Source organism: Peromyscus maniculatus, chromosome 18 (assembly GCF_049852395.1).
Source record: "Peromyscus maniculatus bairdii isolate BWxNUB_F1_BW_parent chromosome 18, HU_Pman_BW_mat_3.1, whole genome shotgun sequence".
Lineage (NCBI taxonomy): Eukaryota > Metazoa > Chordata > Mammalia > Rodentia > Cricetidae > Peromyscus > Peromyscus maniculatus.
Genome location: NC_134869.1, coordinates 54,298,543 through 54,324,973, shown reverse-complemented (window position 1 = coordinate 54,324,973; position 26,431 = coordinate 54,298,543). Strand labels below are relative to the sequence as shown.

The window sequence follows — 26,431 nt, the reverse complement described above, 5'->3', positions numbered from 1 at the left end:
CTTTTATAAAGTTTGGCTTGCTTTTATTTTCAAACTTATCAGATTTTTCTCCTTCAGTGATAATAAAGACTCATTGATGTTTATTATTTCTTGTATATCTTCTGTATATTTCCCCACTTGTCTGTTGTTTCTTAAAATACTTCAATTTCTCCTTATATTTTTTAACTAAATCAGCTCATTTTGTCATATTAGTCACAATGGTGAAATTTTTGTAAATATTTTCTTACTGTGTGGTCAAACAAAATATGTGTGAAGAAGAAATACAGTGTAAATTGTGAGAACTCAATTAATAATGATAGCTTGTTTTTTCATAATAATATTTTTTTTAAAATTATAGTTACATTATTTACCCTTTACTTTTCCTCCCCTAAGACCTTACTAAACACCCCCTCTTCTCTCTCTCAAATTCATGGCCTGTTTCTGTTTAATTGATATGATATACAAAACATGCATACACACACACACACACACACACACACACACACACACACACCCCTAATTTGGAAATCCAAACATAACACTCTTCAACTGTTATCATTATTTTCATCCATTAAGTTTATACAAATATTTCAAATTAAAGATGAAGTCTTAAAAAATAAAAAGATGAATTCCTTCTCAATATAGTATGTTGAAGCCAATTCTGCATTGATGATTTGCAAAAACAGTGATTCTATATGAATGCTTAACCTAATACTCCACGTTCATAGTTAGGCACATTAGTTAGAGTCCCAGAAGATAAATTTGTGTCTTTGAGAAGGTTGATGGGACCTTGCTGTTCTCAGGCTACAATTTAGATATACTGAAAATAATTCCTCAAACTTAACAATTAGGAATATGTATATAAATATAGTCCTAAATTCAAAAATACAACATGCTAAGTCCTGTTTTGACAAGAAGAACAGGAACTACAATGAGAAGTGTAAGGGAAATAAGTGATGGCAAATTTTTGATTTTGCCTTTTGTTTTATTTTCTAAAGTATGATGGCTACCTAAATTTGGGTTGAAGTTGCATCAGTCTGAAGACTGGAATAAGTAATAGACATGCTTTGGTTTTCATTGACTCTTTAATTTAATCTGCAAAACCGCCTGTGACATAAGCATAGAATTCTTCATACTTTAAAATGAGGAGTTCACAAAAAGCAAAGTAATGAATGCATCTTCAGATGCATCACAGGTCCAAATTCCCCCAGTGCAACACAATTCTCCATTTGCTAAGTTCTACAGTTTCCCACAAACCCATCCACACTGTAAACCTATACATTTATTAAATTGATAGAAATATTTTCTGATTGTTTTTTGAGAAGAACTTCATCTTAGCTCTGGGACAGGCTCTTCTTCCATTAATCCCTTCAAGGTGCCTTTTTCACTGAAAATATGGATGGTTTCTGAAGTCTTTAAATCAATAAAAATGTGCAGTGAACACTGGAGAAAATCCAAAAGTTTGCATAACACTCTTCTACCCTTGCCATTAATTATTTTCATCAGTTGAGACCTTTTTTTCACAAATATTTCTAATTAAAGATAAAGTCTTTCTTAGTATAGTATGTTCAAGCCAATTTTACATTGCTGATTTACAAAGAGTGATTCCCTAAGGATGCTTAATCTAATACTCCATTTTTATAGTTAGATGCATTAGTTAGAGAGTCCCAAAAGGTAAATTTGTGTCTTTGAGAAGGTTAATATGAACTGGGACCTTGCTGGTCTCAAGGTACAATTTAGGTACGAAAGATAATTCTTCAAACTTAACAAAGTTATATTCTTTGTCACAATTAGTTACTAATTGTAGCAGGGCAACTAGATGATTCTCAAAGGGTGGAGTGAAACTTTTGTATTCTTCTGTGAATTATCTCCAGTGAAGCCTGTGTAAGATATCTCAAGAATTTAATCAATCTCAGAGGGCCTTATTAAAAAGTGAATTTAGCAGGGAACAAAATTAGAAGTAACCCTATGAAATCCCTGGATAGATGACTTCAGAGTTTCAAGTGGTGTGTTAGATGTTAAGAACTACAGAGTCATAGAGAAAATTTTTTAAAAATTTAAATTTCCAGAGTTGTCCTACACACACACAGAGAGAGAGAGAGAGAGAGAGAGAGAGAGAGAGAGAGAGAGAGAGAGAGAGAGAGAGAGAGAGAGAGTCAAAAGACTCTCTCAGTGGATGCAAACAGTATTAGACTATTTCCCAAGTAGTTTATATATTAAAAGTAACTTTGTGTATTTGCAACCTTCCATGGAGAATTATCTCTACCTTATGCCATACTTCTTCCTTTCTCTTTTAAATCTATTTGAAAAAAAATACTTTATAGTTTTCATTATAAATGGCTTTATATTAATCTCTGTAAGTTAATTTAGAACCAATGTCCACTTACCATTCCTTCAGTGGAAATGCTGTTATATTATATATTAGATTAACAACATAGCTTAGAACAGATAGAAAAGTTCAAAGCTCTTTTTCAGAAAGTCTTTCCCTTTTCTGTAAAAATATGTGGCCTGTAGTTTCAACTGCTTCCAGTATAGTTATCTAAAATAATATCTCGCCCAATTCCTTCAAAAGAAATTTTTTGAATTTTTTCCTTTTAAAAGTCCACTTTGAACGTCATTATAAAATTTTAACAAATTCTCTTAATACGCTACTAGCATTTATTGGGACAGTTATAAGAGATATCTACTAGTCATATAAGTGTGCAACAAAGTTTACATCACTTGATAGTTATTCATTATTTGCTTTCCATTCAGCTCATACAAGGTGTGGAGATGCTATTCACATATGCAACCTCACAGCTATTTTCTGTTTCAAATGACATTAGGTACTATATACTACAATGTGTTAGTAATTTTAAACAGCAGAGACACAGCAGAATTATGAATTGATTTTTCCATCATTAATGATCTTTTTACTTCACATCAATTAGAGATCAATGTTACATTCCAAAATACAATAATAATTGAGTATATATGTGCTTGTTAAGTCTTCTCAAAGACATCTTATTATACTCAATCATTTTTTTAAATTCTGGTCAAACTGGGGATAACCAGGAAGATAATTAGGAGAATTAACTCTATGATTGTAATAACTAAAACTATTAAATACAAAAGAGAAGAATGGAATGCTAAGAATGTTTTATTTCTATAATCTACATAAAATAATCTAAAACTGTTAAATACAGAAGAGAGGAATGGAATGTGAACAATGATTTATTTCTATAATCTACATAAAATAAAAAAGAAAAACAAGGCATTATATTATTTGTCAATCAAAATCAAAGCATTTTGTATTTTGTGACTGATGTTAAATCAATATATTAAGTGATTAAGTGAAGGAGCAAAGGACAGAGTGAAGCAACTTGAGTAAACTTTAAATAAATATAACATTTTAATGAAAATGCATTAATCACATTATATTGTGAGCTCAGTTTCACAATGGGTCATATTGAAGTTTTTGTAAGTATGAAATGTGTAGATACAGCAAACATTCAGCTACAGTCACAGTAATTCTGTCCACCAGATGGCACTGCTAAGTTTTCCATCTGCATGTCAATCACCTCATCCTTTATGCAGTAAAATAACTACGTTTTTGTGTGCAGTGAATAGCTTTAGGAAGACATTTCCTTTCTTATAAGGCATTTATTTAGTAATGTGTGAAGCTGAAGAAGTGTACAATTTGGTGAGAATTTGTTAAGTCTTATTCTGGATCCTTTTTACCAGATGAAGCAATGCTGCCAACTCAGTCATTAGTTATCAACAGCCATCTTCTGTGGCAACTACATTGAGAAGCTGAGGATAAAATGTTTGTTTAATCTCATTTAAACATTATTTTAAAAATTCAAAAACTTTAAAAATAATTTTCGGGAGGGGGAGGGAAGAAAAGGACAAGGAAGAGTATAAAAGGAGAGATAGCAGAATTAAGGACCATTTGAGGGGTAGTGTGGAAACCTAATACAGTAGAAGCTTCCTAAAAGTACACATATGGAGGTTTTATAAAAGAAATTGTCAAATAATGAGGGACAAAGAGCCCCAACTGAACATTTCTTGTCACCAAATGAAATTTCCTGTATCAGGATTGGTCTACACCTAATTAGGTTTTGGGCCAAAGAGGTCCCATGGAAATTCATAAATAATCCAAGCTTTCACTAAGACTATAGATTGATTTCCACAAACTAACAGGAAGGCCCATTACTGAAGACAATAACTCCATAATTCATTGAACATGGAGAAGTCAAGCTGGTGCCTACACAAAGCTTGTAATCAACCAATATCTGATTTGATGGAAGGGTCCCTCTGTGAGATGGAACCCATACCTGAACTGTTTTTAGAGGCATATTCAGAAGTTGGTTTGGTTTTTATGAGTACTTTATTGAAAAAATTGGCTAAAGATAGTTTTGTGCTCGAGGGCAAAATAGGTTTTAAAAGTGTGAAATCTTGGCTAGCCAGACTTCTCAAGTGGTCAAGTTCTTGCCACATAAGCATGCAAACTGAGTTTGGATCCTCAGCACCTATGTGAAAAGCTGGCCCTTCAGCTTTGTTCTGTGATCCCAGAACCTGTGTGCTTGGAGATGATTTATGGAAACAGGAGGATTCTTGGTGTTTGTTTGACATCCTGTATAGCAGAACCAACAAGTCCCAGGTTCAGTGAGAAACCTTATATCAAAAAATACATTGACTGGGTGGCAGCCTGACGTAAGCATGCTTGCTATACTAGCATAAGAAACAAATGTCATTGTCCTAATGAACATGTCCACAGTTCTGAGTCTTCTTATCTATCACCATGGGAAATCTCTCCATTTATTTATGTCTTTGATTTTTCTCCACATAATGTTTTCCCCCATAGAGGTCAAATGTCTATGATCCTGGTACAACCATGTAGACCATGGTGATTTTTTATTCAGTGTTAGAAATTTTAGACATATATATTCATTGTATTTTAATTATATCCATTTCTCCTCCAACTACCTTCACCCCCCCCAACATATCACCCTTCCAACTTCATGTCTGCTAAGTGTTTTAAAATAACTGTAATCAGCACAGCCAATGAGTACACAGGTTGGTGATCATCTGTTGGGGCATGGGCGACCCACCAGTTGCCAATCCACAAGGAATGAAACTCATACTCACCCAGTGGCTATTAACTACGAGTTATTCCTTAGATGGGGATTGTCTTGTCAGCCTCTCCCTCCTCTATATTGGAATTTTTATGCAGAAGACCTTGACATTTTAAAATAATTTTTAAAATGGCATTAACAGTATTTCACAGGATTTGAAATATACCTAGAGTTTATGTGTTGACTTTCATCAACCTGTGTAGATCTGTGTCTTTGAGACCTGGGATATGAGGACCTGAAAGAATGAGTGTACTACAGTCTAATGCTGTAGACCATTTTACTTCAGTTTCAGTGTTCTTTTATGCAAGAATGAAACAAAGAAAGCAATGCTCAAAGGAAGGTTGTTTGAGTTCACAAAAACACTATCGGAAAAATAGGTAAATAAATGCCAGTTAGCACACATTAAATAGTAACAGAGAAGCCCTTTCCTAGAACTTTCTCAGGACAGACCAATTTAAACACAATTGCCAATCAGGTACTGTAGATTATATCTGGGAAAGCATGAAAGCAGAGCAGAAGGCCACATTCAGATTCAAGGTACACTGAGGACAGCACTCAGTATATCCTTTCACCATATTGTGCTCTAAAGTTATGTTCTGATATCCAACAAAAATAAGCATATCTTATAAATTGAATGTAAATGTCACAGGAGGCATGAAGTCATATCAAGAACAATCCAGGGAACAAAATGCATTTGAGATAAAAAAAGGCACTTTATCTTTTCTCCTGAAACCTTTCTCACAGTTCCTCAGGACATTGTTCATCATGCATCACTCTTTTGACCGTGTTATAACATTTATGTTCACATTTTCCCCTTAATCTAAATTATATAATTAGTGTTTTGCTTTATACATTAAACCATGTAAAGTTTCAATGTGGTGGGAACATCTAAAGTGGTCACAAGTTATCCAACTCAGCATCCAGACTGATAATTATAGTCAGTGTTATTTACAGATACAATTTTTTCAACTTATTTTCTATGAGGCTAAGGAGATAGCTTAGTTGTAAAGTTCTTGCTTTGTAAGAACAAGAACCTGTATTTGATATCTAGAAATTAATTTTTTTTAAAAGCATGACTCTACATTTACAATTCCAATGCTGGGCTGGCAAAGACAGACAGATCCTTGATTGCTCACTGGTCACATAGTCAATCTCAGGAAGCTCCACATCCATGAGATATCCCATTTCAACATGATCAGAACCGAAGAATAACATCAAAAGTTATCTTCTGGTCTCCATAGGCACATGAGCAGCTGTGCATACCCCCCAAAACACACATGAAACACATGTAAAAATGTACACCAATTTCCATGATACACTCTCAATATAATGTCTTATATTTCAGAATTCCCTTCCCTTCTTCTTCTGGGTCTGACAAACATACTTGTCATGACTATTTGATACCCTCTTCCAATTTCCCTGTAGGAATTTGGTGCCTGATCCAAAATATATAAAGAACTTAAGAAACTCGACATCAACAAACCAAATAATTCAATTAGATAGTCTCTGCTTAGATCTGTACAGATCTAACTATACAGATAATTTCCAATCTAGGAATCTCAAATGAATGAGAAATTCATAAAGAAATGTTCAACATCCTTAGCTATCAGAGAAATGCAAATCAAAACTACTTTGAGATTCCATCTTACACCTGTCAGAATGGCCCAGATCATAACACAAGTGACAGCTCATGCTGGCAAGGATGTGGAGCAAGATGTTAGATGAATTTTTTCAAAACTAAATTATAAAACAAAACCAAAAATCATGTCAGTTCCAGTGAACTCTGCATTTCAGGGCTAGTCAATATATAAATATGTGTATATGCATTTACACATACATGCATGACATTGTGAAATTTGAAGGACTAATAGATGATGATGGACTATCAATTGATTATTTACTGAAATATAGAATCAATTCTTATTAATAATATTTAGTTACTTCAGTGTATTCCAATTTGAAGTATTTTATTCTTGCACTGTCATAAAAACTCATAGTAAGATTTGGACATTTCCTAGTAGGATGATTAAAAAAATCACTAAAACAGCAATAAAAATAATTTCTTAGGATTTCACATGAAAACTTTTTTATTATATTTATGTCTTCAGGACTTACCTTACTCTCAGTAACATTGGGGACTACTGTTTCTACTTAAATATGTTGGTGATACAATGAAATTTGCAATTTTCACTAAGATTGAATACTGGGAAAGAGTAGCAAGTTGATCTAAATGTGCATGGGGTGGTAAATAAAGGGTCTAAGATAATGGTTAGATTTTGTCAGAGGAAATAAAGAGTAGGTAAGGTTACTCTCATTTTCAGTTGCAAAACTCACTATTTTATGAAAGATTAAGCAATAAAGATACACTAGAAAAACAGGCCCAAGAAATAGGCCCAAGATTTCTTTCTTCCATAACAAAGTGGAAGGTGTAGTAATTAATGCTAACACTTAGAAAAAATGATGCCATTTTTAAGGTAGGGTTATTGACATATTAAATTTGAACATGTCTAGTTTGAAATGACTTAAACTTTCAACTGAGGAATCAGATAAAACTTGGATTTCCTATTTCAAATTGATACAGTGCAATATTAGTGCTTCCATATGGAAATGAAGATGAAACAGAGGAATATTTTGTCTTTGTAACTTTTGTAATGACAGGCAAACTCATGAGTTGGGATTCATGTTTGTATGAAACAGGTACATTCTCAGACATACACCCACACACTAAATAAAGTTAAAATAATAGGGTAGAAAGCAACTGGCAAAGACACTGATATTGACCTCTGCCCTCTACATGCATGTGTACACACATGCATATATGTATACACACACACAAACACAGAGTATAAACTATTTTCATGACCTCAACAAGTATCATTCTATTAATAATTTTTATTTTTAAAAATACTTTTAATTTCAAATATTGTGCCAATTCTTTTACCTTATTTATTTCTTTGGGATGACAGTTTGTTCTTACCATGAGGAAATGCATGTTTCCTTAAAAAGGACAAGCATTCTCTTCTAAAATTCAAAGGATTTAAAAATGATTTTTATGGATAACTAGAGGTTTTCTTGCTAAAGTAGTTGAAAAATTTTAGAATACCAACAAAGGAAGATCTCTGAAGATAAAGTGAATAGGTTTTATAAATGCCGCCTGCTATATAGGCTAAAGAATGGATGTTTTAATTCAAAGTTTGATAGCAATGTACTATGAACAAGATTCTCACTGATGTGGTAGATTCTGAAACTTGAGAAATTATGTGAGCATAGATAAGTTAATCATTAAATTCTTTTCTAAAGCAAGACAAAGTATATGAATACTGTATATATGTAGCTGGCTTCCAAATAATGGAGCCAGATATTTGTAACAAGATTCATTCCATTCAAAAGGAAACCATGAAAAGTTTCAGTTTTTCCCAACAAGTTTTTATTCTCTACATATCCCCTTGATATACTCATCAGTTTCTATGACACTTGGGACTATGTTAATTACTAAAGTCCATACACTTGGAACACATAAAACTTTCAATAAAATGAATTTGCAACTCAGTTGAGGCCTTTCACTTTTTAAGCCCATATTCTCTAGGAAATTTAAACAAGAGAGATTCTGGAAGCAGTGGATGTGGAGCACCCTACTTTTTCTGAGTCCTGAAACTGTTTATAAAGGCTAATTCTACATTAGCTATGGTTCCTCTGGGCTACACCTGAAATAACCCTTCCTTATTAATTGTCTCATCTTTCATATGCTTTTAGATACTGACATAAGAACATTGAAGGCTCTGTCTTATGCCCTTCAACTATCACAGAAAACTATTATTTATAGAAAATTTGAGCATATTAAAAGATATCTTAAGAGAGTAAGTACTTATTATGAGAGTATAGGGATCTGGGTTCAAATCCCCAGGAGCCATATAAAGTCAGGCACATTACTATGCATTACAATCCTAGTTCACCTAAGGGGAGATGTGAGGAAAAAAAACAGGAGATTCCTTCAAAACTCCAAAAGCCAGGTAGTTTTACAGAGGCAACAAATAAGAAGACACTGTCCTAAACAGAGTGGAAGGCAAGGAACAACAAAAAAAGCTGTCCTCCTGCCTCCACATGTATGTGTGCCTTCGCATGTAAGCCCTTCCCCATTACACACACACACACACACACACACACACACACACACACACACCGTTTTAGTTTAGTTTCTAGTGCTGTGATAAAGATCATAACCAAAAGCTGTCTTGGAAGGAAAGGGTTTGTTTAGCTTACATAATCCTAGGACACAGTCCTTTGAGGAAAACTAAGGCAGGAACCTGGAGGCATACTCTTGTTTACCTCCACCAAGGACAAGCAATCCAATTTCTCCTTGGTAATCTGGATCAATCGTCCTAACCTATGACTGTTATTCCTATTGGCTTAAGGGCCTCAGAAGCCCAAAGAGGTCAGGTAGAAGTCGGAGCTTCCATTTCAATAGAATACTTGTTGTATCTCCTGGCAGTAGGGTTCCACATTCAGGAACCAGAACTTTCAGGCCAGCAGGACTTAAGGTCTTGGGAACAGTAAGCAAAGTTTTACCCAATGGGTCCCTAGGAGTGATGGTAAGTGGAACCATTCCGTTTTCTACCTCTTGATTCCTGTACCCATGAATACCAGTTTGGGATCCAATACTGTATATTGGATGCTGACTTAATATGCATACCACCTTCTGAAGAACCCTTCCTCAGCCATACAGCCTACTGCCACCTAATTGGCACTGTAACTATGTCTTTAAGAGGACATTTCATCTTTCTATCAGGCCAGCTGCTTCAGGATGGTAGGAAACATAGTAAGGGTGGTGGATTCCATAAGCATGGGCCCACTGTTGTACTTCTCTGGCTGTGAAGTGAGTTCCTGGGTCAGAAATAAAGCTGTGTGGAATACAGCATTGACAGTGGATAAGGCATTCTGTAAGTCAATGGATGCTAATTTGGTCAGAAGTATTCTGTGCTGGAAAGACAAATCTATAACCAGAATATCTGTTCCAGTAAGGGCAAAACATTGACCTTTCCAAGAAGGAAGTGGTCCAATGTAGTCAGTTGGTCACCAGATAGCTTATTGGTCACCCTGGGGAATGGTACCACATCTGGTGTTCAGATTTCTTCTCTGCTGTTGGCAGACCTGGCACTCAATAGCTGTGGACAGATCAGCCTTCTTGAGTGAAAGTCCATGCTGCTGAGCCCATGAGTAACTTCCATCCCACCATGGCCAACTTGTTCATGTGTCCATTAGGCAATGCCAGGGATAGCTGTGAAAGGAGGTTGACTGTCCACAGAACTGGTCATCCTATCTACTTATTAAGTTTGCAATACTGAACTGCTATTCTCTATTCTCCATCTGACTTCTGCTCTGGCCAAATAAGAGAGCTGAAGAGAGATGTAGTGAGAACTACACCCCTGAATCTTTCTAGTCCTTGATGGTAGCACTAGTTTTAGCAGTTCCTTCAGGGAGACAATATTGTTTTTGTTTCACTGTTTTCTCTGGCAGATGCAACTGTAAATGCTTCCATTAAACCTTTCCAATAATAATACTTATTTCACAGGTTTGAGAACCAATATAGGAATCATGACAACTTCTAAATATATCTAACCCAATTATATATTCTGGGACTGGAAAAATAGCCACAGGATGAGTTTGGCAACACACTGGACCCACCATGAGTTGGATTTCATCCACAATTCTATTAATCACCTGACTTCTGTAAGACACTACTTTAACTGTTTCTTGGGTCAGAATATTTCCTGTGGTCTTCCAGAATCAGTGTCAGTTTTAAACCAATATCCAATAGGCACTAGAAAGTCTGAGTGTTTCCTTTCCCCCAGTGTATAGTTACCCTTGTAAAATGTCATAGGTTCCTTAGGGGGAAGATATGGAGAAAGGTTAAGAGTAAAACTCTTACGTATTTTATCAATGACTTTCCTCAGGGGCACCTGGCTTTCCATTCATTCAAAGGAGTTCTGAGTCTACAAACTGGCTCAAGTATGTAATTGGTTCATGGTCCAAGACTGCCTTTTGCCACAACCCAATGTAGACTTTTTTCATTTGTTTGAGAAATTTTCTGCTTATAGAGCTCAAACAAAAACATAGTATTCTTATCAATTTCATGCCTGGACACATCATGACTGATTAGCCAGTACTCGAGATCCACACAAGTCATGCCATCATAAAAGTCACTTAGTCTGTGCTAACAATTATGTATCAGGCTATTAAGGACATTACTTTGCCTATGTTGCCCATTACTATAACTACTATCTCCTTGCCTTTGAGAATTCAGTGCTATTATCTGAACCCTGCTACTCCATGACCCAATTAAACTCATTCCATTTAATTCAACCAAGTTTCTCCAAACATAATGTCTGGCACAAGGAAAAAGTCAATAACAACTCTCTTCAAAGTGTGTAGGTGGACCCTCCTTGTTTTTGCAGTTTATAGGGTTGGTGAAAGGCACATCTTCTGGTCCTTCCAACAGTGAAGGATTAGGTTTTATACATGTGCTCACTCTAGTATTTGGATTTTCTGACCCTTAAAATCCATTGTCAGCACTAAGTTAAGGAGTATCAGCAGTCTCCATCTCCTTTCCAGTAGGCTGTCTTTGGACAGATGTTTCAGTCAACCAATCATAAAAACTTTTAAAACTAAGTTTAACTATTTGAGTTTCCATATCAAACCTATAATCTTCACTCAGTGATCCCATTTCAGTAACATCAGCCTGATCCAGTTTTATGTTCCTTCCACCATTGTTCCCACATCCTAAAATCCATTCCCACACATTCCCCAGACTTCTGCTTGAACGAATTAGCCTGCTCACTAAGTTGGTTAGTGGTATAGTATACCTGCTGAAGGACCAAATTTTATATTGCCTCTAAAAGCCTGACTAGCCTTAATTCTGGTTATAAGTCTAGAGGAAAGTATTGGAGGGCCCTGAGGGACATCAGTATAAGTTCCCTGGCATCTCCTTCAGGAAAGGTTACTAAAATTCCCTCAGGAAGTGGAGGTTGGAATACATCCTCTCCTAAAGGGAGAGTCTAGTTCCTCCAGTGAGACGAACCCTTTAGAATGTGAGGTTAAGTCCAGCCTCAGCAGGGTCCTTCCACTTACCTTCATCCCAAGAGGATCCCATTTCCAACCAATCAGTGCCCTTACTTTAACAACTGACACCAATGGGGACTTGAATTTTCATTGTAATTCATCCAACTTTAAACTGAAGGCTTTTACATTTGATTTTCCACAACTTGAACTCTATGGATACCAGAGAGAAGATTCCTTTCCAAAGGATACTTAGATACCTTTAGATTGATTATGTGCATCTGGAACCAGGCTATTGTTTTATGGAGTTCACTCTTTTCCTTTCTCACTGTTTCCTGAGAAACTAGAAGTTGGTTAATTTTATACTTAAAGATATTCTTTTCTATTGTCCATTTATGAAATGCCTGAACCAACCAGCATCATTTTCCTTATTTTCTCATAAATTATTGAAAGTTCTATACACAGTCCCAGGCAGAGCTCCAGGAGTCCAATCGATGAGAGGAGGGATTCTATGAGGAAGAGATATCGAGACCATGACTGGAAAAAGTACAGAGACAACTAGCCAAACTAGTGGAAACACATGAACTGTGGGCCAACAGCTGAGGAGCCCCATAGTACTGGACTAGACCCTCTGGATAAGTGAGACAGTTGTTTAGCTTGAACTGTTTAGGGGGCCCCCAGGCAGTGGAATCAGGACCTGTCCCTAGTGCATGAGGGGAGTCTTCAGTAACTGTAGCTATTGGTGAATTTTCAAACTGCTCCAGATACTTAGAAAAGTCATCCTTACAATTCTGTTTCCCTAGAACCACTTGTAATACCTGTAGATGTAACCAACCGTCTTATTAAAATAAGAAACACAGAGCCAATGTAAAAGAGAAAGCCGAGAGGTTAGAGCTCAGAGATAAAATCTTACCTCCTGCAGTGCTCCTAACTTCCCCAAGAGAGAGCTACTTCCTGTTTGTCTGTGTTTAAATAGTCTTTCTGTTCTGCCTTCTCATTGGTTGTAAACCCAAACACATGACTGCCTTGTCACTGCCTGTAAGTACTGCCCTCCAGGTCTTAAAGGCATATGTCTCCATTGCTGGCTGTATCCCTGAACACACAGAGATCTACCTAGCTCTTCTACCAAGTGCTAGGATTAAAGGTGTGCGCCGCCGCCGCCGCCGCCGCCGCCGCCGCCGCCGCCGCCGCGGCCACCACCACCATGCTCTTGCTATGGCTCTAATAGCTCTGACCCCTGGGCAACTTTATTTATTAACATACAATTAAAATCACATTTCAGTACAAATAAAATACCACCATAGATACCAGTTTGTCTTAGTTAGGATTCTACAGAAGAACAGAACTGATGATAATATATATATATGTGTGTGTGTGTGTGTGTGTGTGTGTGTGTGTGTGTGTGTTAAGGACATAAGTAAAATCATTTTGTGCAATTTAAAAGCTGTTTTGTATGACTTAGAATAATGTGAGATAGAAGCTTACCACAAGGAACCTCGGATAAGCATATTAATGAAGTAGCCCCAGGGAGGCACTGATATGTTAGTGAACCAGTGAGCCCTTTAAGAGACCCTGCTGTGCATTGGAGCAGCTGTTACTCTACTGGCACTGGGTAGAAAAACCTGCAGCAGTATAGTGTGGGCTTAACAACTTCCCAGAGCTGGGGTGGGTAAGTTTGGATACCCACCAATGCTCAGGGGTATCAGGCTAAGGAAAGGCAAAAAGCCATTGCAGCCCAGAACCAGTGGAGCAGCCTACTGGACCCACCTGAGGGGGGTGGTGCCAGCTGCCAGTAACATGTGCATAACAGAACCACAAGGCAGGTGGCCTGGCCATTTAAGGTTTGGCTCATTAGGTCAGGGAAGGCTACAGGCTCACAGAAAGCCAGGTACAGATCTAGAAAGCCTCTGAACAGGTGTAGTATGCTTGAAAATGTGCTTAAATGCTTAAGAAAGAAAAGAAAATGAGTATAGAAAGTCATAAAATAATTTAAATAATAAAATTAAGTCTTTAAAGAAAGAGTAAAGTAATATTAAAAAAAAAACATGTTAAGGGTGGGAAATACACAGGACATCTGGATCCTATACAGTACTTTATTAATTTAAAGTTTTTAAAATGATAATGAACAAATAAAATAGCTGCTAAGAGACATTGAATTATGGAAACTGCTGAATTAAACTACCCTATGTATTTTAAGAATGTTTCAACTTCAGAATGGAAGTCAGGAAATGTGTTGGGTTGGGGGAGAAGTTACGTCTTTGTTTCCACAGGAAATGAAAGCTATGGATTCCTTCAAAATTAATAAAGATCGGATTTGACTGGGGGAGATCTGAAGAAAGAAATCATGGAAAAACTACAAGACAGGTGATTTATATGATGATCCCTCAACATGGGGATAGTGCTGAGACTGTATTAGACATGATAACTCTTGTTGATTACAGAGTGCTTATGACTTATTATTACATTCCATCCTTTCATATGGCATGAATGGAGATTTTTTATTACAGTTTGGTTATGCAGTCTAAATGAAGTTGACAGATGGCTTTCACATGCTCAAACATAGAATCATCTGTAGCTGATTTGTTCATACCACATATTCCATACCTGTGTTAATGCAGATATGTATGTTACTTTTAAAAGTTTGTTTTCAAAACAAAAGGACCAGACACCAATGAAGAGGACAAATAGCCTAGGTGACCAGCCTCTCAGAATGCCTCTGTTGCAGTTTCCTCAAAAATCTACATCCAGAACAACTTCAAAGTGGCCAGCTGAGATGGTTCAGCCTCATAGACTACTCCAGTCAGGATTTCAGTTAAGCTCTGTACTTTCCCATCACGCAGAGACTGAACAACAAATGATACAGCTAGCTCTCCCAGGAGTTAACCATTATCTCAATTTTTTAGGATCCCCTAAAGATGCCATCACCCCCAGACAACAGGCATAATTTTAAGAACATGACATCCACAATCCCAAGAGGTGGTGTTGGTGGTTTTTCATTGTTCAGTGGTTTATGGATGTTTGTTATTGTTTAGGGGGATTAATTGCAAGTTGTTATTGGTCATGGTCAAGGAGGAAACTAACAAAGAAGGTTGGATTAATGAATTTCTTTCCTTCTTTTTCTTTCCTCTATCCTTTTTCTCCTATCTAGTGAAAAAAAAAAGGTGGGGGATATAGGAATGATAGGACAAAAGGGTAGATTATTGAATCTACCTTTAGACCAAAAAACATCTTTAGTCTCAAATATTTTACATTGGTATGGATTTTTGTATATTGATGCAATTTTAAGGTTATTTTTGTTATAATGTATTGTATATATGCTTCTACTATTGTTTAAGGTATTGTAGCTGTGCAGCTCATTTAAAAATGCAAGGTATATTTCTAGTCCTTGAGAGTTATTATTACAAACAATTTAGGATAATTAAGAAATGAGGGTTAGTAGTTGTTCATCTATAGCAATCAAATTTATAGTCATATTAGGTATGTTTTCAAGGTAAGCAGAGATATATTTTAAATACATGGGTAGTCTTCAAACTCTTCAGAGATCTACATAATAAGGCATTTAAGATGTTTTAATAACATAAGGCTTTCCATGACAGTGAGATACATCTACTTCTGGCAGCACCAATCTAATTCAGAGAAGATGATGGGCATTGAAGAACCTCCATATGGTGTTTGCTTTCAATGTAGCATGCTAGCCACTGGGTAAGCAACTGCCCTTGCCTCAACTGCTGACAGTATGCTTTCCAAATTAGACAAGTAGGATGCAAAAGAAGGTGACTCCTGAATTTTGCCAAGACAAGGTAGAACAGTCCTTCAAAATTCCTGCTTTACAGAAGTCTGTCAGATATTCTAGGCCCGTGGGCCAAAGATGGATGCCCTAACATTGCACAGGAACCTTGGGTGGCTGTCCAGGCAGCCAGCTGTTTCTGTCATTTTTATAGTTTTGTAAGTTATTTGCTCTGCATTTCCTGCTTACTTAGGTTAATATTTTATCCTTCTTAGTTCTCTGATGGGGTTGAAGACTAAGTTAGTTAGAGTCTTACAGTTTTCTTAGTTACTAAATTCAAAAAAGAAACTCACAAAGGAGATATAAAGTTTATAAAGGTTGAGAGACATAAACCTTAAGTCATTTATCTAAGAAAATGTTTTAAGGTCTGAAAAGATGTTTTTAGGTTGGTAATATAAGTTATGATAGAAAGTGATTTAGGTACAAAACTTTGGACTCACTAAAATAAGATAGAATAGTACTTTCTCCAAAGTTGCCAAGTACAAATGGACTAGACATTGTGAATATAATTCTTACTTAATAATTTTTCTTATTGTTGTAAAATGGCAGGAGGCCTTGGTGGATGGAGCCAAAGGTAAGGGAGGTAAGGAGACATGGCACCCACGTGGAAAGTTTTATTGGGGTAAAGGCAGAAGGGTAGAGGGGGAAAGAGAGGGGAAAAGAGAGAGAGAAAATAGAGAGAGACACAGAGAGAAAGGGAGGGAAAAAGGAGGTGCGTGTGCCCTTGTGGCAAGAGAAAGGAAGGAAGAGAAACAAGAGGGAGAGGTTTCCTCTTAAAGAGGACTTTATGTAAGATAACATTGTCAGGACACTGGGTGGGTCCCCAAGGGGTAGGTATGAATGTTAACACCTATTGTGTATAGTTTTACTGTTAGGATTAAAATCTTTTCTTTTTATTTAGACAAAATGGAGAAATGTTGTAGGTTAATCTTTTTGTGCACTGAAGATGTGTCTCTGCTAAGGAACCTTCTGATTGGTTTAATAAAGAGCTGAATGGCTAATAACCAGGCAGGAGAGGATAGGTGGGACTTCTGAGGAGAGAGGAACTCAGGGGAAGAATCTGAGTGGTGGGGGATTCACCAGCGAAACACAGAGGGAGTCAGATGAACAGTATGGAGGAGAGGTAAAAAGCCACATGGCAAAACATAAATAAATATAAACAGGTTAATTTAAGTTATAAGAGCTAGCTGTAAACAAGCCTAAGTTAAGGTCAAGCTTTCATACTTACTAAGAAGTCTCCATATCATTATTTGGGAGCTGACAGTCCAAAGAAAGCCTGATTACACTGGCCTCTGTGTGTGCTGCTGACTTTAGTAACCTTTGAACTTCTGGTACTGTTGTAGGGGCTCACACATGCCTGGCAATCAGCACTAGCCACAGGTTGACATGCTCAAGGACCTTGTGGATCTCCACCAGTGCCTTCCTCCTGGCTTATCACAGCTGAAGTACTTAAAGGTGGACATGACTCAAGATTGCAAAGCTTCCAAATTATACTCACCAGAGAAGATTTCCTAGTGGAGCCCTGTAGTTTTCTGCCTGCTTGACGATTTCTCACTTGAAGAGATGTCTTTTTTAATTTTTATATTAGCATAGTATTATAAGAAATGTTTGTGCATAAAACTGAGCATATTTAAGAGACAAATCTTGTGTGATCATTCTAATTATCCAGAGTCTCACAGTCCACTGGCTGTGCTCTCCATAATATACAAAGGAAATTTATTAGAGTATCTTGCAGGCTGTGGTCCAGCTAGTCTTGTTAGCAATGGCTGTCTCCCAAAAGAAAGGACAAGAGTACTTACTCAACCCTTGAGGCTGGATGTTGAAGCTGATCCTTAATATACCTTGGAATCACAAACAAGTAGCCTCTAATACCTGTGAAAGAATGAGCTTCCCATCATGAGCAAGGGCAAGCTGGCAAATGCTGTGGGAGGATCCTGCTATACGCTGTGAATATGTGTTGCTCTCATTGGTTGATAAATATAGCTGTTTTGGCCTGTAGCCAGGCAGAATAAGGTTGGGTGGGAAAGCCAAATGGAGACAGAGGGAGAAGGAGGGTGGAGAGAGGTAGACATAATCTAGCTGCCCAAAGAACCAGATGTCAGAGAACTGGTAAGCCAGGTGATGATGTATAGATAAATAGAAATGGGTTAATTTAAATATAACAGCTAGCTAGTAATAAGCTTGAGCCACCCGCCAAACATTTATAATTAATATAAGCCTTTGAGTGATTATTTGGGAAATGGCTGCAGAATGGGGTGGGACAGAGAAAAGCCTCTGATTACAGGCAAAGAACAAAAACTGCTTTCTACTTTGTATTTCATATAGACTGCCATAAAGAGGTGTGGCCATATAATCTATATTTAAGGTGGGTCTTCCAACCTCAAATGATCAAATTAATTAAAAATTCTCTCACAGGTGTGCCTGTCAATGACTTGACTTTCTAGTTAATTCCAGATGTTGAGTTGACAACCAAGAATAGCCATCATACAAGGTGTACTTTACTCCTACCCTGTCAGGTACAGGCCATGTCAGAAACATAGATGAAAATGCTTGTGTCTTTCTACAATGTCAGACTATATTGAAAAACAATGAATTCACAAGGCACAACAGTTTCAATAGCAGCTGTTTTCCAGATATTTCTTATTTTCTTGATAACAATGGAGGACAAACTAGCATTTCTTTTATCCTAATCTTAACTACTAATATTAACTCTCTGATCACATATCACAGTGTGTATGGGTGTTGCATGTGAATGAGTATTTAGTTTTAGTGTAGATGAGTCCAGCTGCTAAGGAAATACCTTCACAGATAAAAGAAAAGGCAGAAAAATGTGCATAAAGTCCAGTGTGGGGTACAGTAGGATGGCAGATATCAATTAAATAGGTCAAATCATTGTCAGAGAATGACAGTCCTGGGGACAGTCAAGAATTTTCTGCCTGTTGGTCCTTTATTCAAGGTAATAATATGACAAGTTGGTGGGGGTCCATTACTATTCCGACTTGAGATATTCACTTCTTTGTAGACTCAAGTCAGGTAATTAAATCCTTTCCTTGGTCTAGAGTATACTAAAATTGTTGGGTATGGTTTCTCTAATAAGGTTTTTAATGTGCCCATGTGCCCCTATAGTCTCAATTCATCCCAATAAATTTAGAGTGATGTCCTTTCTACTCTCAAGAATAAGCCATGTGCCAGTCTATTCCATTTCAGTTTTTTAGACAAGATGATTACATTCATGTCTCCACCCATGTCCAGAGTCATACTTCATGCTCAAAAGAGTCAAAAGCTGCTTCTCAAACAAAATATCTCAAAGAAAGAGTCTGAAAAGCCATCCTTTTACAGGTTATGAAGAAACTTAGGGAAGAGCATCACCTGTTCACAATATGGACATATTTTCTCTCAAAGAAGATTACAAGACTAAATGGCTCACTCTTCATTCTACATGTACAGTAAGAGCTCCAGCTGCATATCAACCCTGGTTTTCTGCCTGGGACTTGTTGGGACAGAGCTGTAGAGTGACTGCTATGAGAAGCAGGTCTGCTCTAATGAGCAGAACCAGGTACGGGAGGGATAGTTTCATGCAAGGAATAAGTGCCACAGTCACTTCCTCAATACTTTCTTTTTTTTTTTTTTTTTTTTTTTTTTGAGACAGGGTTTCTCTGTGTAGCTTTGCGCCTTTCCTGGAGCTCACTTGGTAGCCCAGGCTGGCCTCGAACTCACAGAGATCCGCCTGCCTCTGCCTCCCGAGTGCTGGGATTAAAGGCGTGCGCCACCAACGCCCGGCCCTCAATACTTTCTATCAGAGTGACAGCTCTGTGCACCAAGGGAGACCTGGGGAATCAGCAGGACTTACCTTTATGTGGTTTAGACTATCAAGGAAGATCTCAAAAGACTGTACCAGTAAGAGCTATGGCCCCTCTTTCTGAATAATAGACCAGTATGCGTGGAGGCTTCTAACAAGGATGAAATCTTCCTTCAGTTTGTGATTTTAGCATCTTTGTTGATTCTATTAACATGAATCAGTACTGTTCTTTTTCCCAGCTGTCTTCCAAACAGCTGAATATATATTTTTCTTTCTGCATCTCCTTAAGTAGCATCACTAACAGTATGTTTGTTTATTGGCATCAACAATCAAACTCAGATCAGAATATTAGAAATCCAACTTACTAATTATCATCATGTTATCTATATGTATGAACCTATACTTATATAATGTGAGAGAGTAAGACTGTCAAGAAGAAATACCAGGATTCCTGAAAACTATGGTAGGAAAGTAAATAATTTGGTAAAAATCATGCTGATAAGCATTCTACAGAAGTTTCATGGTTTTCATGTTACTTGTCAATCTAGATGTTCTCTGCTAAAGATACAAACAGAGATTTCTGCTTTCTTGAGTTTGAACTCAACTAGATATCAGTGTAACATCTCAGAAAATATTGATTCATGAATCACCAGGAGGAAAAATGCTGCTAATAATACTAGCCACAGTGTACTAACATGGCACTTACAATAACACATGCCTGAATTTCAGAGACATTAAGATGTTTTTAAAAGTGTGAAAGCATAGTATAACTTCTTTCACAAAACTTGGTAAACTGCAGGAAATCTTAGTTATGAAGGAGTAAATGTACATTAAAAAACATAATATATATATATAAATTATGAAGTACAATAACACCCTAAGAACTACCACCCTTTCTAAGAACAAGATGATACCTACTGTCCTGAAGCAATTTCACTTCCTAAATTCATCTTGTGCCTCCACACCACCTTGCTTTAAGAAGGAAAAATGTGTTTCTTGGAAAAATATTTCCTTTCAGAAGGTGAGCTTGCATTTAAACATTGTAACTTTCAAACAAAACAAGCAATATTTGCTTTTGAAATGAAAATTTTTAACAATTAAAACTGATTCACATTTTAAAAACTACAATGTGAAAAGTAAAACAGAAAAACACACATATATTTATGAAATATTTCATGAAATAAGGTGTATAGCTGTAAAAGTATTACTGTCTACTATACTTACTTTTATGAAATTTTAATAACTACACACAAATTAACTTTATAATCCATTGTGGATTTTGATCAACAGATAAAAATTCCTCTGAAGAGAAGGACTCGATTTTGAAACTTTGTTTCATAAGTTAAATGGGGCACCTACACATGTATATATTTTTCTCTTTGTTAATCATTTATTTCCATCATAAACTTATGTCTAAAATATGCATCAGATAAGCAAGTTTTGAAATGATAGAGCTAGCATTGTTTTTATTTAGTTGTCATTCACAAATCATCTCCCATGATCTCAAAAAATATAGTAAGCTACTCCAAATTTTGAAGGCATCAATACCCATTTTATTACTAATATTCAAATGAACAAGTAAGACTAACACATTTACATTTAGATATGGCTAGAACTATTTGTAAAATATAAATAAGACTTAAGTCTTAAATAGCTATTTTCCATAAAACATTTTATAAGAATTATACATATATGTATATATGCATATTATATATATGTATATATACACACACATATATATGTATTTTCAAAGATGAGTAACCACAATATTGGATAAATTCTGCTATAATTTTTTAATTTAAAAATTTATTACATTTTATTTATTTATTTATTTATTTATTTATTTATTTATTTATTTTGTCAGTGAGTCTATATATAAGAGAAAACAGCACCACTTTTAAAGGAGGTCAGTGAAAATTTTGTAGGAAGTCTGTTCTGTCCACTTACCATGTGGGTACAGGGACCAAACTCAAGTACTATTAGCAGGTAGGGCTCTAACCTGCTAAACCATCCTGATTGTCTTTAATTTTTTTGAATGAAATACACACTAAAAATTAGAAAGATGTAAATAAAAATATTATGTAATATTGGTGCTTTGCTTATAAATGATCACAAATACACAATAATAAAGTATAGCAATGTTCCCATTAAACACACATTAAATATAATATAATATAAAACAGAATTTCATAGTTTTGACTAATTTGAATTTTAAAATTCATTTTGTGTTCCATGTACATTGTAGTGTTGGGGATCAAAACCAGACTCATTTATGTTGGGCAGTCCCTCTACAATTGACTCAAATTCTAAGTCATAATGGGAATTTTAAAGGGCAAAAGGATATAGAAAAATAAGCACTTTAGTTCCCTCTTACAGAAAAGGGGAAGATGAGTTCTAGTGAGGAACCAGTCTTTCAATTTTTAGATTACATACAGCTCTGATCATAGCTCAATAGTAGTGCATTGCTTTAACATTTGAAAAGCTCTAAGTTTAGATAATTTACTGCTCCTCACACAATAAAATTTGCTTCTAAAGAGTAAGAATTTTCTTTGAGATGTGCAAGTGAATAACAAAACAAGGAGAGGGAATTGAAGCAGACTTATCTTAGGTATTATTGGTGTTATTTAAATCTTCTTTCTTCATTTCCTTCATATAATAAAGTAGAATAGTCATTTCTTTGAGAAAGATGCAATCCTGTGTATTGTATTAATGAATGCTTTTTTCACTTGCTGATTCCTCAAGGTGTAGATAAAGGGATTCAGAAGTGGAGCCACTGAGGTATTGAGCACAGAAATTCCCTTGGAAATAGATACTTTCTGCTTGACTGATGGTTTAACATACATGAAGATGCAGCTGCCATAAGACAGGGATATCACAATCATGTGAGAAGAGCATGTAGAGAAAGCCTTCTTCCTCTGGCTGGTTGAAGGGATTTTTAGAATCGTCAGGGCAATGTAGGTGTAGGATATTGCCACCATTACCAATGTGAGCAAGAGTGTCACCAAAGCTGAGACAAACCCCATCCTCTCCAGGAGCTGTGTGTCTGTGCAGGAAAGCTGCAGGAGTGGAGTGGTATCACAGTAGAAATGATCAACGATGTTGGAAGCACAGAATTCAAGATTTAAGCCTAACAGGAGTGGTGGGAAAATGACAAAAAAGCCAGCAAGCCAACAACTGAGGACCAGCTGTGCACAGATTTTGTTGTTCATGATGGTCATGTAGTGCAGGGGCTTGCAGATGGCCACATATCGGTCATAGGACATGGCTGCCAGCAAGTAAAATTCTGAAGCTCCAAATAGGAAAGCAAAGAACACTTGAGCCAAACAATTATTATAAGAAATGGTTTTGTCCCCAGTTGCCATAGTAGCAAGCAATTTGGGGATGCATGTGGTAGTGTAGGAAATCTCTAAGAAGGAAAAGTTCCGAAGGAAAAAATACATGGGGGTCTTCAGGTGAGTATCCACCAGGGTGAGTGTGATGATGATCAGATTGCCAGTGATGCTGAGCAGATAGATAAGAAGTAGGAAGATGAATAACACAACTTTCCACTGTGGGTCATCCGTCAGACCTGCTAGGATGAAAACTGTCACCCTTGTGTGGTTCCCCATTGTGATCCTCTGGCTGTTAGCTGATCTAAGTGGACAAGAGAGATGGGTGGGTGAGCTTATCACTATGTAACTATACTTGTGATAAGTATATCATATACTTATACTATACATATACTATACTGAAGTATCATTGTCATTGCAAAGGCCAGGTTTCAGACAGCAACACAGTGCTCATCCATGGTCTAAAGAGAGCTGTACCAGGAAAATAGTAGCTTATAGTTTCATGGTATCTGGACAAAAATTAAGATAGTTACTTTTGATTTCACTCTAGAACAATCTATATGATGGTGTTATCTATTCATCTTTTTAAAGAATTATCAGCAAATTAAAAGATACTAGAATCTTTCATCCACTCCTCTCCCCCTGCCCCCAGGTTACCCAGGAGATCTTATCTATTTTCCCTTCCTAGCATTCCATGTGTGTCCCTCTTAGGGTCCTCCTTGTTACCTAGCTTCTCTGGGGCTGTGGATTATAGCCTGGTTGTACTTTGATTTACATCTAATATCTACTCATGAGTGAGTATATACCATGTTTGTCTTTCTGGGTCTGGAGCATGAACTGAATTTTTAGAATCCTTTCCTTATGGTGGGATGCCTTGATCAGCCTTGATGTAGGGGGGGAGGGACTTGGTCCTGACTCAACTTGATATGCCAGGTTTTATTGACTCCCCATGGGAGGCCTTACCCTCTCTGAGGAGTGGATGAGGGGTGCTGTGGGGGCAAGAGGAGGGGAGGGAGGGGAAACTGCAGTTGGTATGCAAAATGAAAAGATTTTTTTCAATATATTTTTTCTCTAAGAGTTTTTTTTTTATTCATTTTACATACCAATCACACATCCCTCTCTCATCCCTCCTCCCACTACTCCCCAAGCCTTATCCCCTCCCCAGACCACTGGGGTTCTAGTTGAAAAAAAATTTTTCAATGAAAAGATGATACTAGAAGACAAAACAAGCTGTTTTGTTTCTTGAGCATACAACAGTTAGGATGGCAAGTCATATTTCCAGTTCAGTTAAAGAAGTTTGATTTACTACAATATTAAATGTTTTCAAAGAAATTCAGTGACATTAGTCACTTGACATTGCAGTGGTCTGTATTGAAAAGGCATGGAAGGAAGAAAGAGGAGAGAGGCAGGGAGGGGAAAGGGAGTGGGGGAAGAAAAGAAGAAGGAGAGAGAAAACCATCAGTATACCTTTCCAGTTTACTCAGCTCATCCAGCTGAATTGTCTGATTTCCACTTCACTACTTTCATGGCAGTGATGCAGTTTCAAAATTGAAAACAAATCATTAAAGTCATGTTTATAGTTTCTATTGAATTCAGCAATTTGGAGTAATTTTCTTTACAGTTTCTATTACTATTTCTATTGCTTTGATTTTTACTGTCACCCTATAGATTGCTGAATTTTTCTTCCCATATCACTTCATAGGAACAGTTTGATACTATCACTGTGCATAGTAAACCGTTGTGGTTTCTTATGATTCTAGTATCAAGAAAATAAATCTTGAGTTTCAGGTATACCAGACAGGGAGAAACATGTAAATACAGTTTTAGGAGGTTGTATGAGGTGAGAGGATAAAAATCTGTGTGGAAATCTGAGATATAAGATAAAGATGGGAAATGAGCTTGAAGAAGAAAATTTTAAAGGAATGTGTGTGTGTGTGTGTGTGTGTGTGTGTGTGTGTGTGTGAAGTGAATGTGATTTTTTTAAATCTTTAAACTTCTCTTTATGTATGTCTAAAGTTTATATATTTCTGGTTCATCTTATGAAGAGACTGACAAGATGAATGCATGACCTACAAAAGAGAAGGGTTATTTGGTAAATTTAAAAAAACATTTAATATATAAAAATTATATATATGAATAATATAAATTTTAAAAGTATTATATTATCAAATAACGTGACTCAAATTTTAGTTGACATGTTTTTCTTCATAATAATATTAAAATCTCTAGTTAACATTCAGTTAATGAAAAATTATGACATTGTGGATATAGCTCTATGTCAGAGTGCTTGACTAGTCTACATAAGACTTTGGGCTTTACAGGGATATAGAATATTAGGGGGAGAGGAGAGGAGAAGAAACAGTGGGAACTATGAGGAAAGATATTAACAAGTGATGTAGATACTGTATATATTGAAATGGTGTTATTAATAAACAAAATTACTTAGATATACATAGCCAGTAAGTTGGACGTCTAGTATTAGAAGTAATAATATCTTTTGGGAAAGCCTCTTATCTGGGATCTTCACACGTAGATGCTTACATTTTCATCAAGGGCATGACATTCTACAATATTATTTTTTGTCTTCAGGATATTATGGTAATTATTTACAACCTGTAATGTATATATTAGTCCCAAGAGAGGTCACAGATAAAAACAAAACAAAAACAATCAAACAAACAAAAAAAAAACAGACATTCAGTTGCAAAGAATACTCATTTCAGATAATATTAAGAAATGTTTATAGAAAACATTTGGACTCTATGATAGGTCTTAGACTGAGAAACAAATGGAATAAAACATTTTGAGAATAGTGAGAAGAACCGAGGCAAAGTGCAGGTAAACCCATAATCTACTTAGAAGCCACGAGGTGCATTCTGCTGTCAGAACTGTGCATACCATCCCAGTCGACAAACATGGCTGAAGAGACCATCATTTATTGGATGTTCCCTCACATTCAGAGAATCATGAAGGCATCTCTTACATGCTTCCTTTGTGTACACAGATTACCTCAATGACAAAAAAGTAGGAATTCATATATATATGAATATATATATATATATATATATATAACAGAAATCACAGTGTTATTATTTAAGATCATTCATTTCTCCAACTTCAATCACACATATCAACAATTTCACAAAAATACTCTGAAAAAAGTAGAATTAACATTCAAGTCAAATCTAGGAATGAACTTACATTTAGTCATATCACCCATTCTGAGTATCAGATTAATTTAAAATGAAAAATGTTTTTAGTTGTAATTATCACTACAGTCAAAGGTCTTACCTTATTTTCTCTATTAAAGTTTAAAGGTGATCAAAACATATCAATCGTTCAATACAAAATTTTTAAATGAATTAAG

The 26,431-nt window shown here is 36.2% G+C and overlaps 1 protein-coding gene and 1 long non-coding RNA gene across 4 annotated transcripts; one reads left to right on the top strand and one right to left on the bottom strand.

The window, feature by feature from the left end:
- Nucleotides 1-9,622: 9,622 nt before the first annotated feature.
- On the top strand, nucleotides 9,623-17,575 carry LOC121823713 (uncharacterized). Of its 3 annotated transcripts, none has more exons than XR_013045747.1 (3): nucleotides 9,623-9,685; nucleotides 14,420-14,513; nucleotides 17,280-17,555. It is a non-coding gene; the product is annotated as an uncharacterized LOC121823713 (long non-coding RNA). The 3 variants fall into 3 exon arrangements; XR_013045748.1 differs by lacking the exon at nucleotides 17,280-17,555 and adding an exon at nucleotides 15,746-15,915; XR_013045746.1 differs by lacking the exon at nucleotides 9,623-9,685 and adding an exon at nucleotides 10,666-10,823 and having other exon boundaries at nucleotides 17,280-17,575.
- A 4,829-nt stretch (nucleotides 17,576-22,404) lies between these two features.
- Nucleotides 22,405-23,343, bottom strand: LOC102919071 (olfactory receptor 6C74-like). The gene has a single exon (XM_006996600.3). The coding sequence runs from the start codon at nucleotides 23,341-23,343 to the stop codon at nucleotides 22,405-22,407; it is 939 nt and encodes a 312-aa protein (XP_006996662.3).
- Between the last annotated feature and the right edge of the window lie 3,088 nt (nucleotides 23,344-26,431).

Bases quoted from the DNA above. Each gene is read 5' to 3' on its own strand.
- LOC102919071 (XM_006996600.3), bottom strand. From the start codon at position 23,343: ATGGGGAACCACACAAGGGTGACAGTTTTCATCCTAGCAGGTCTGACG.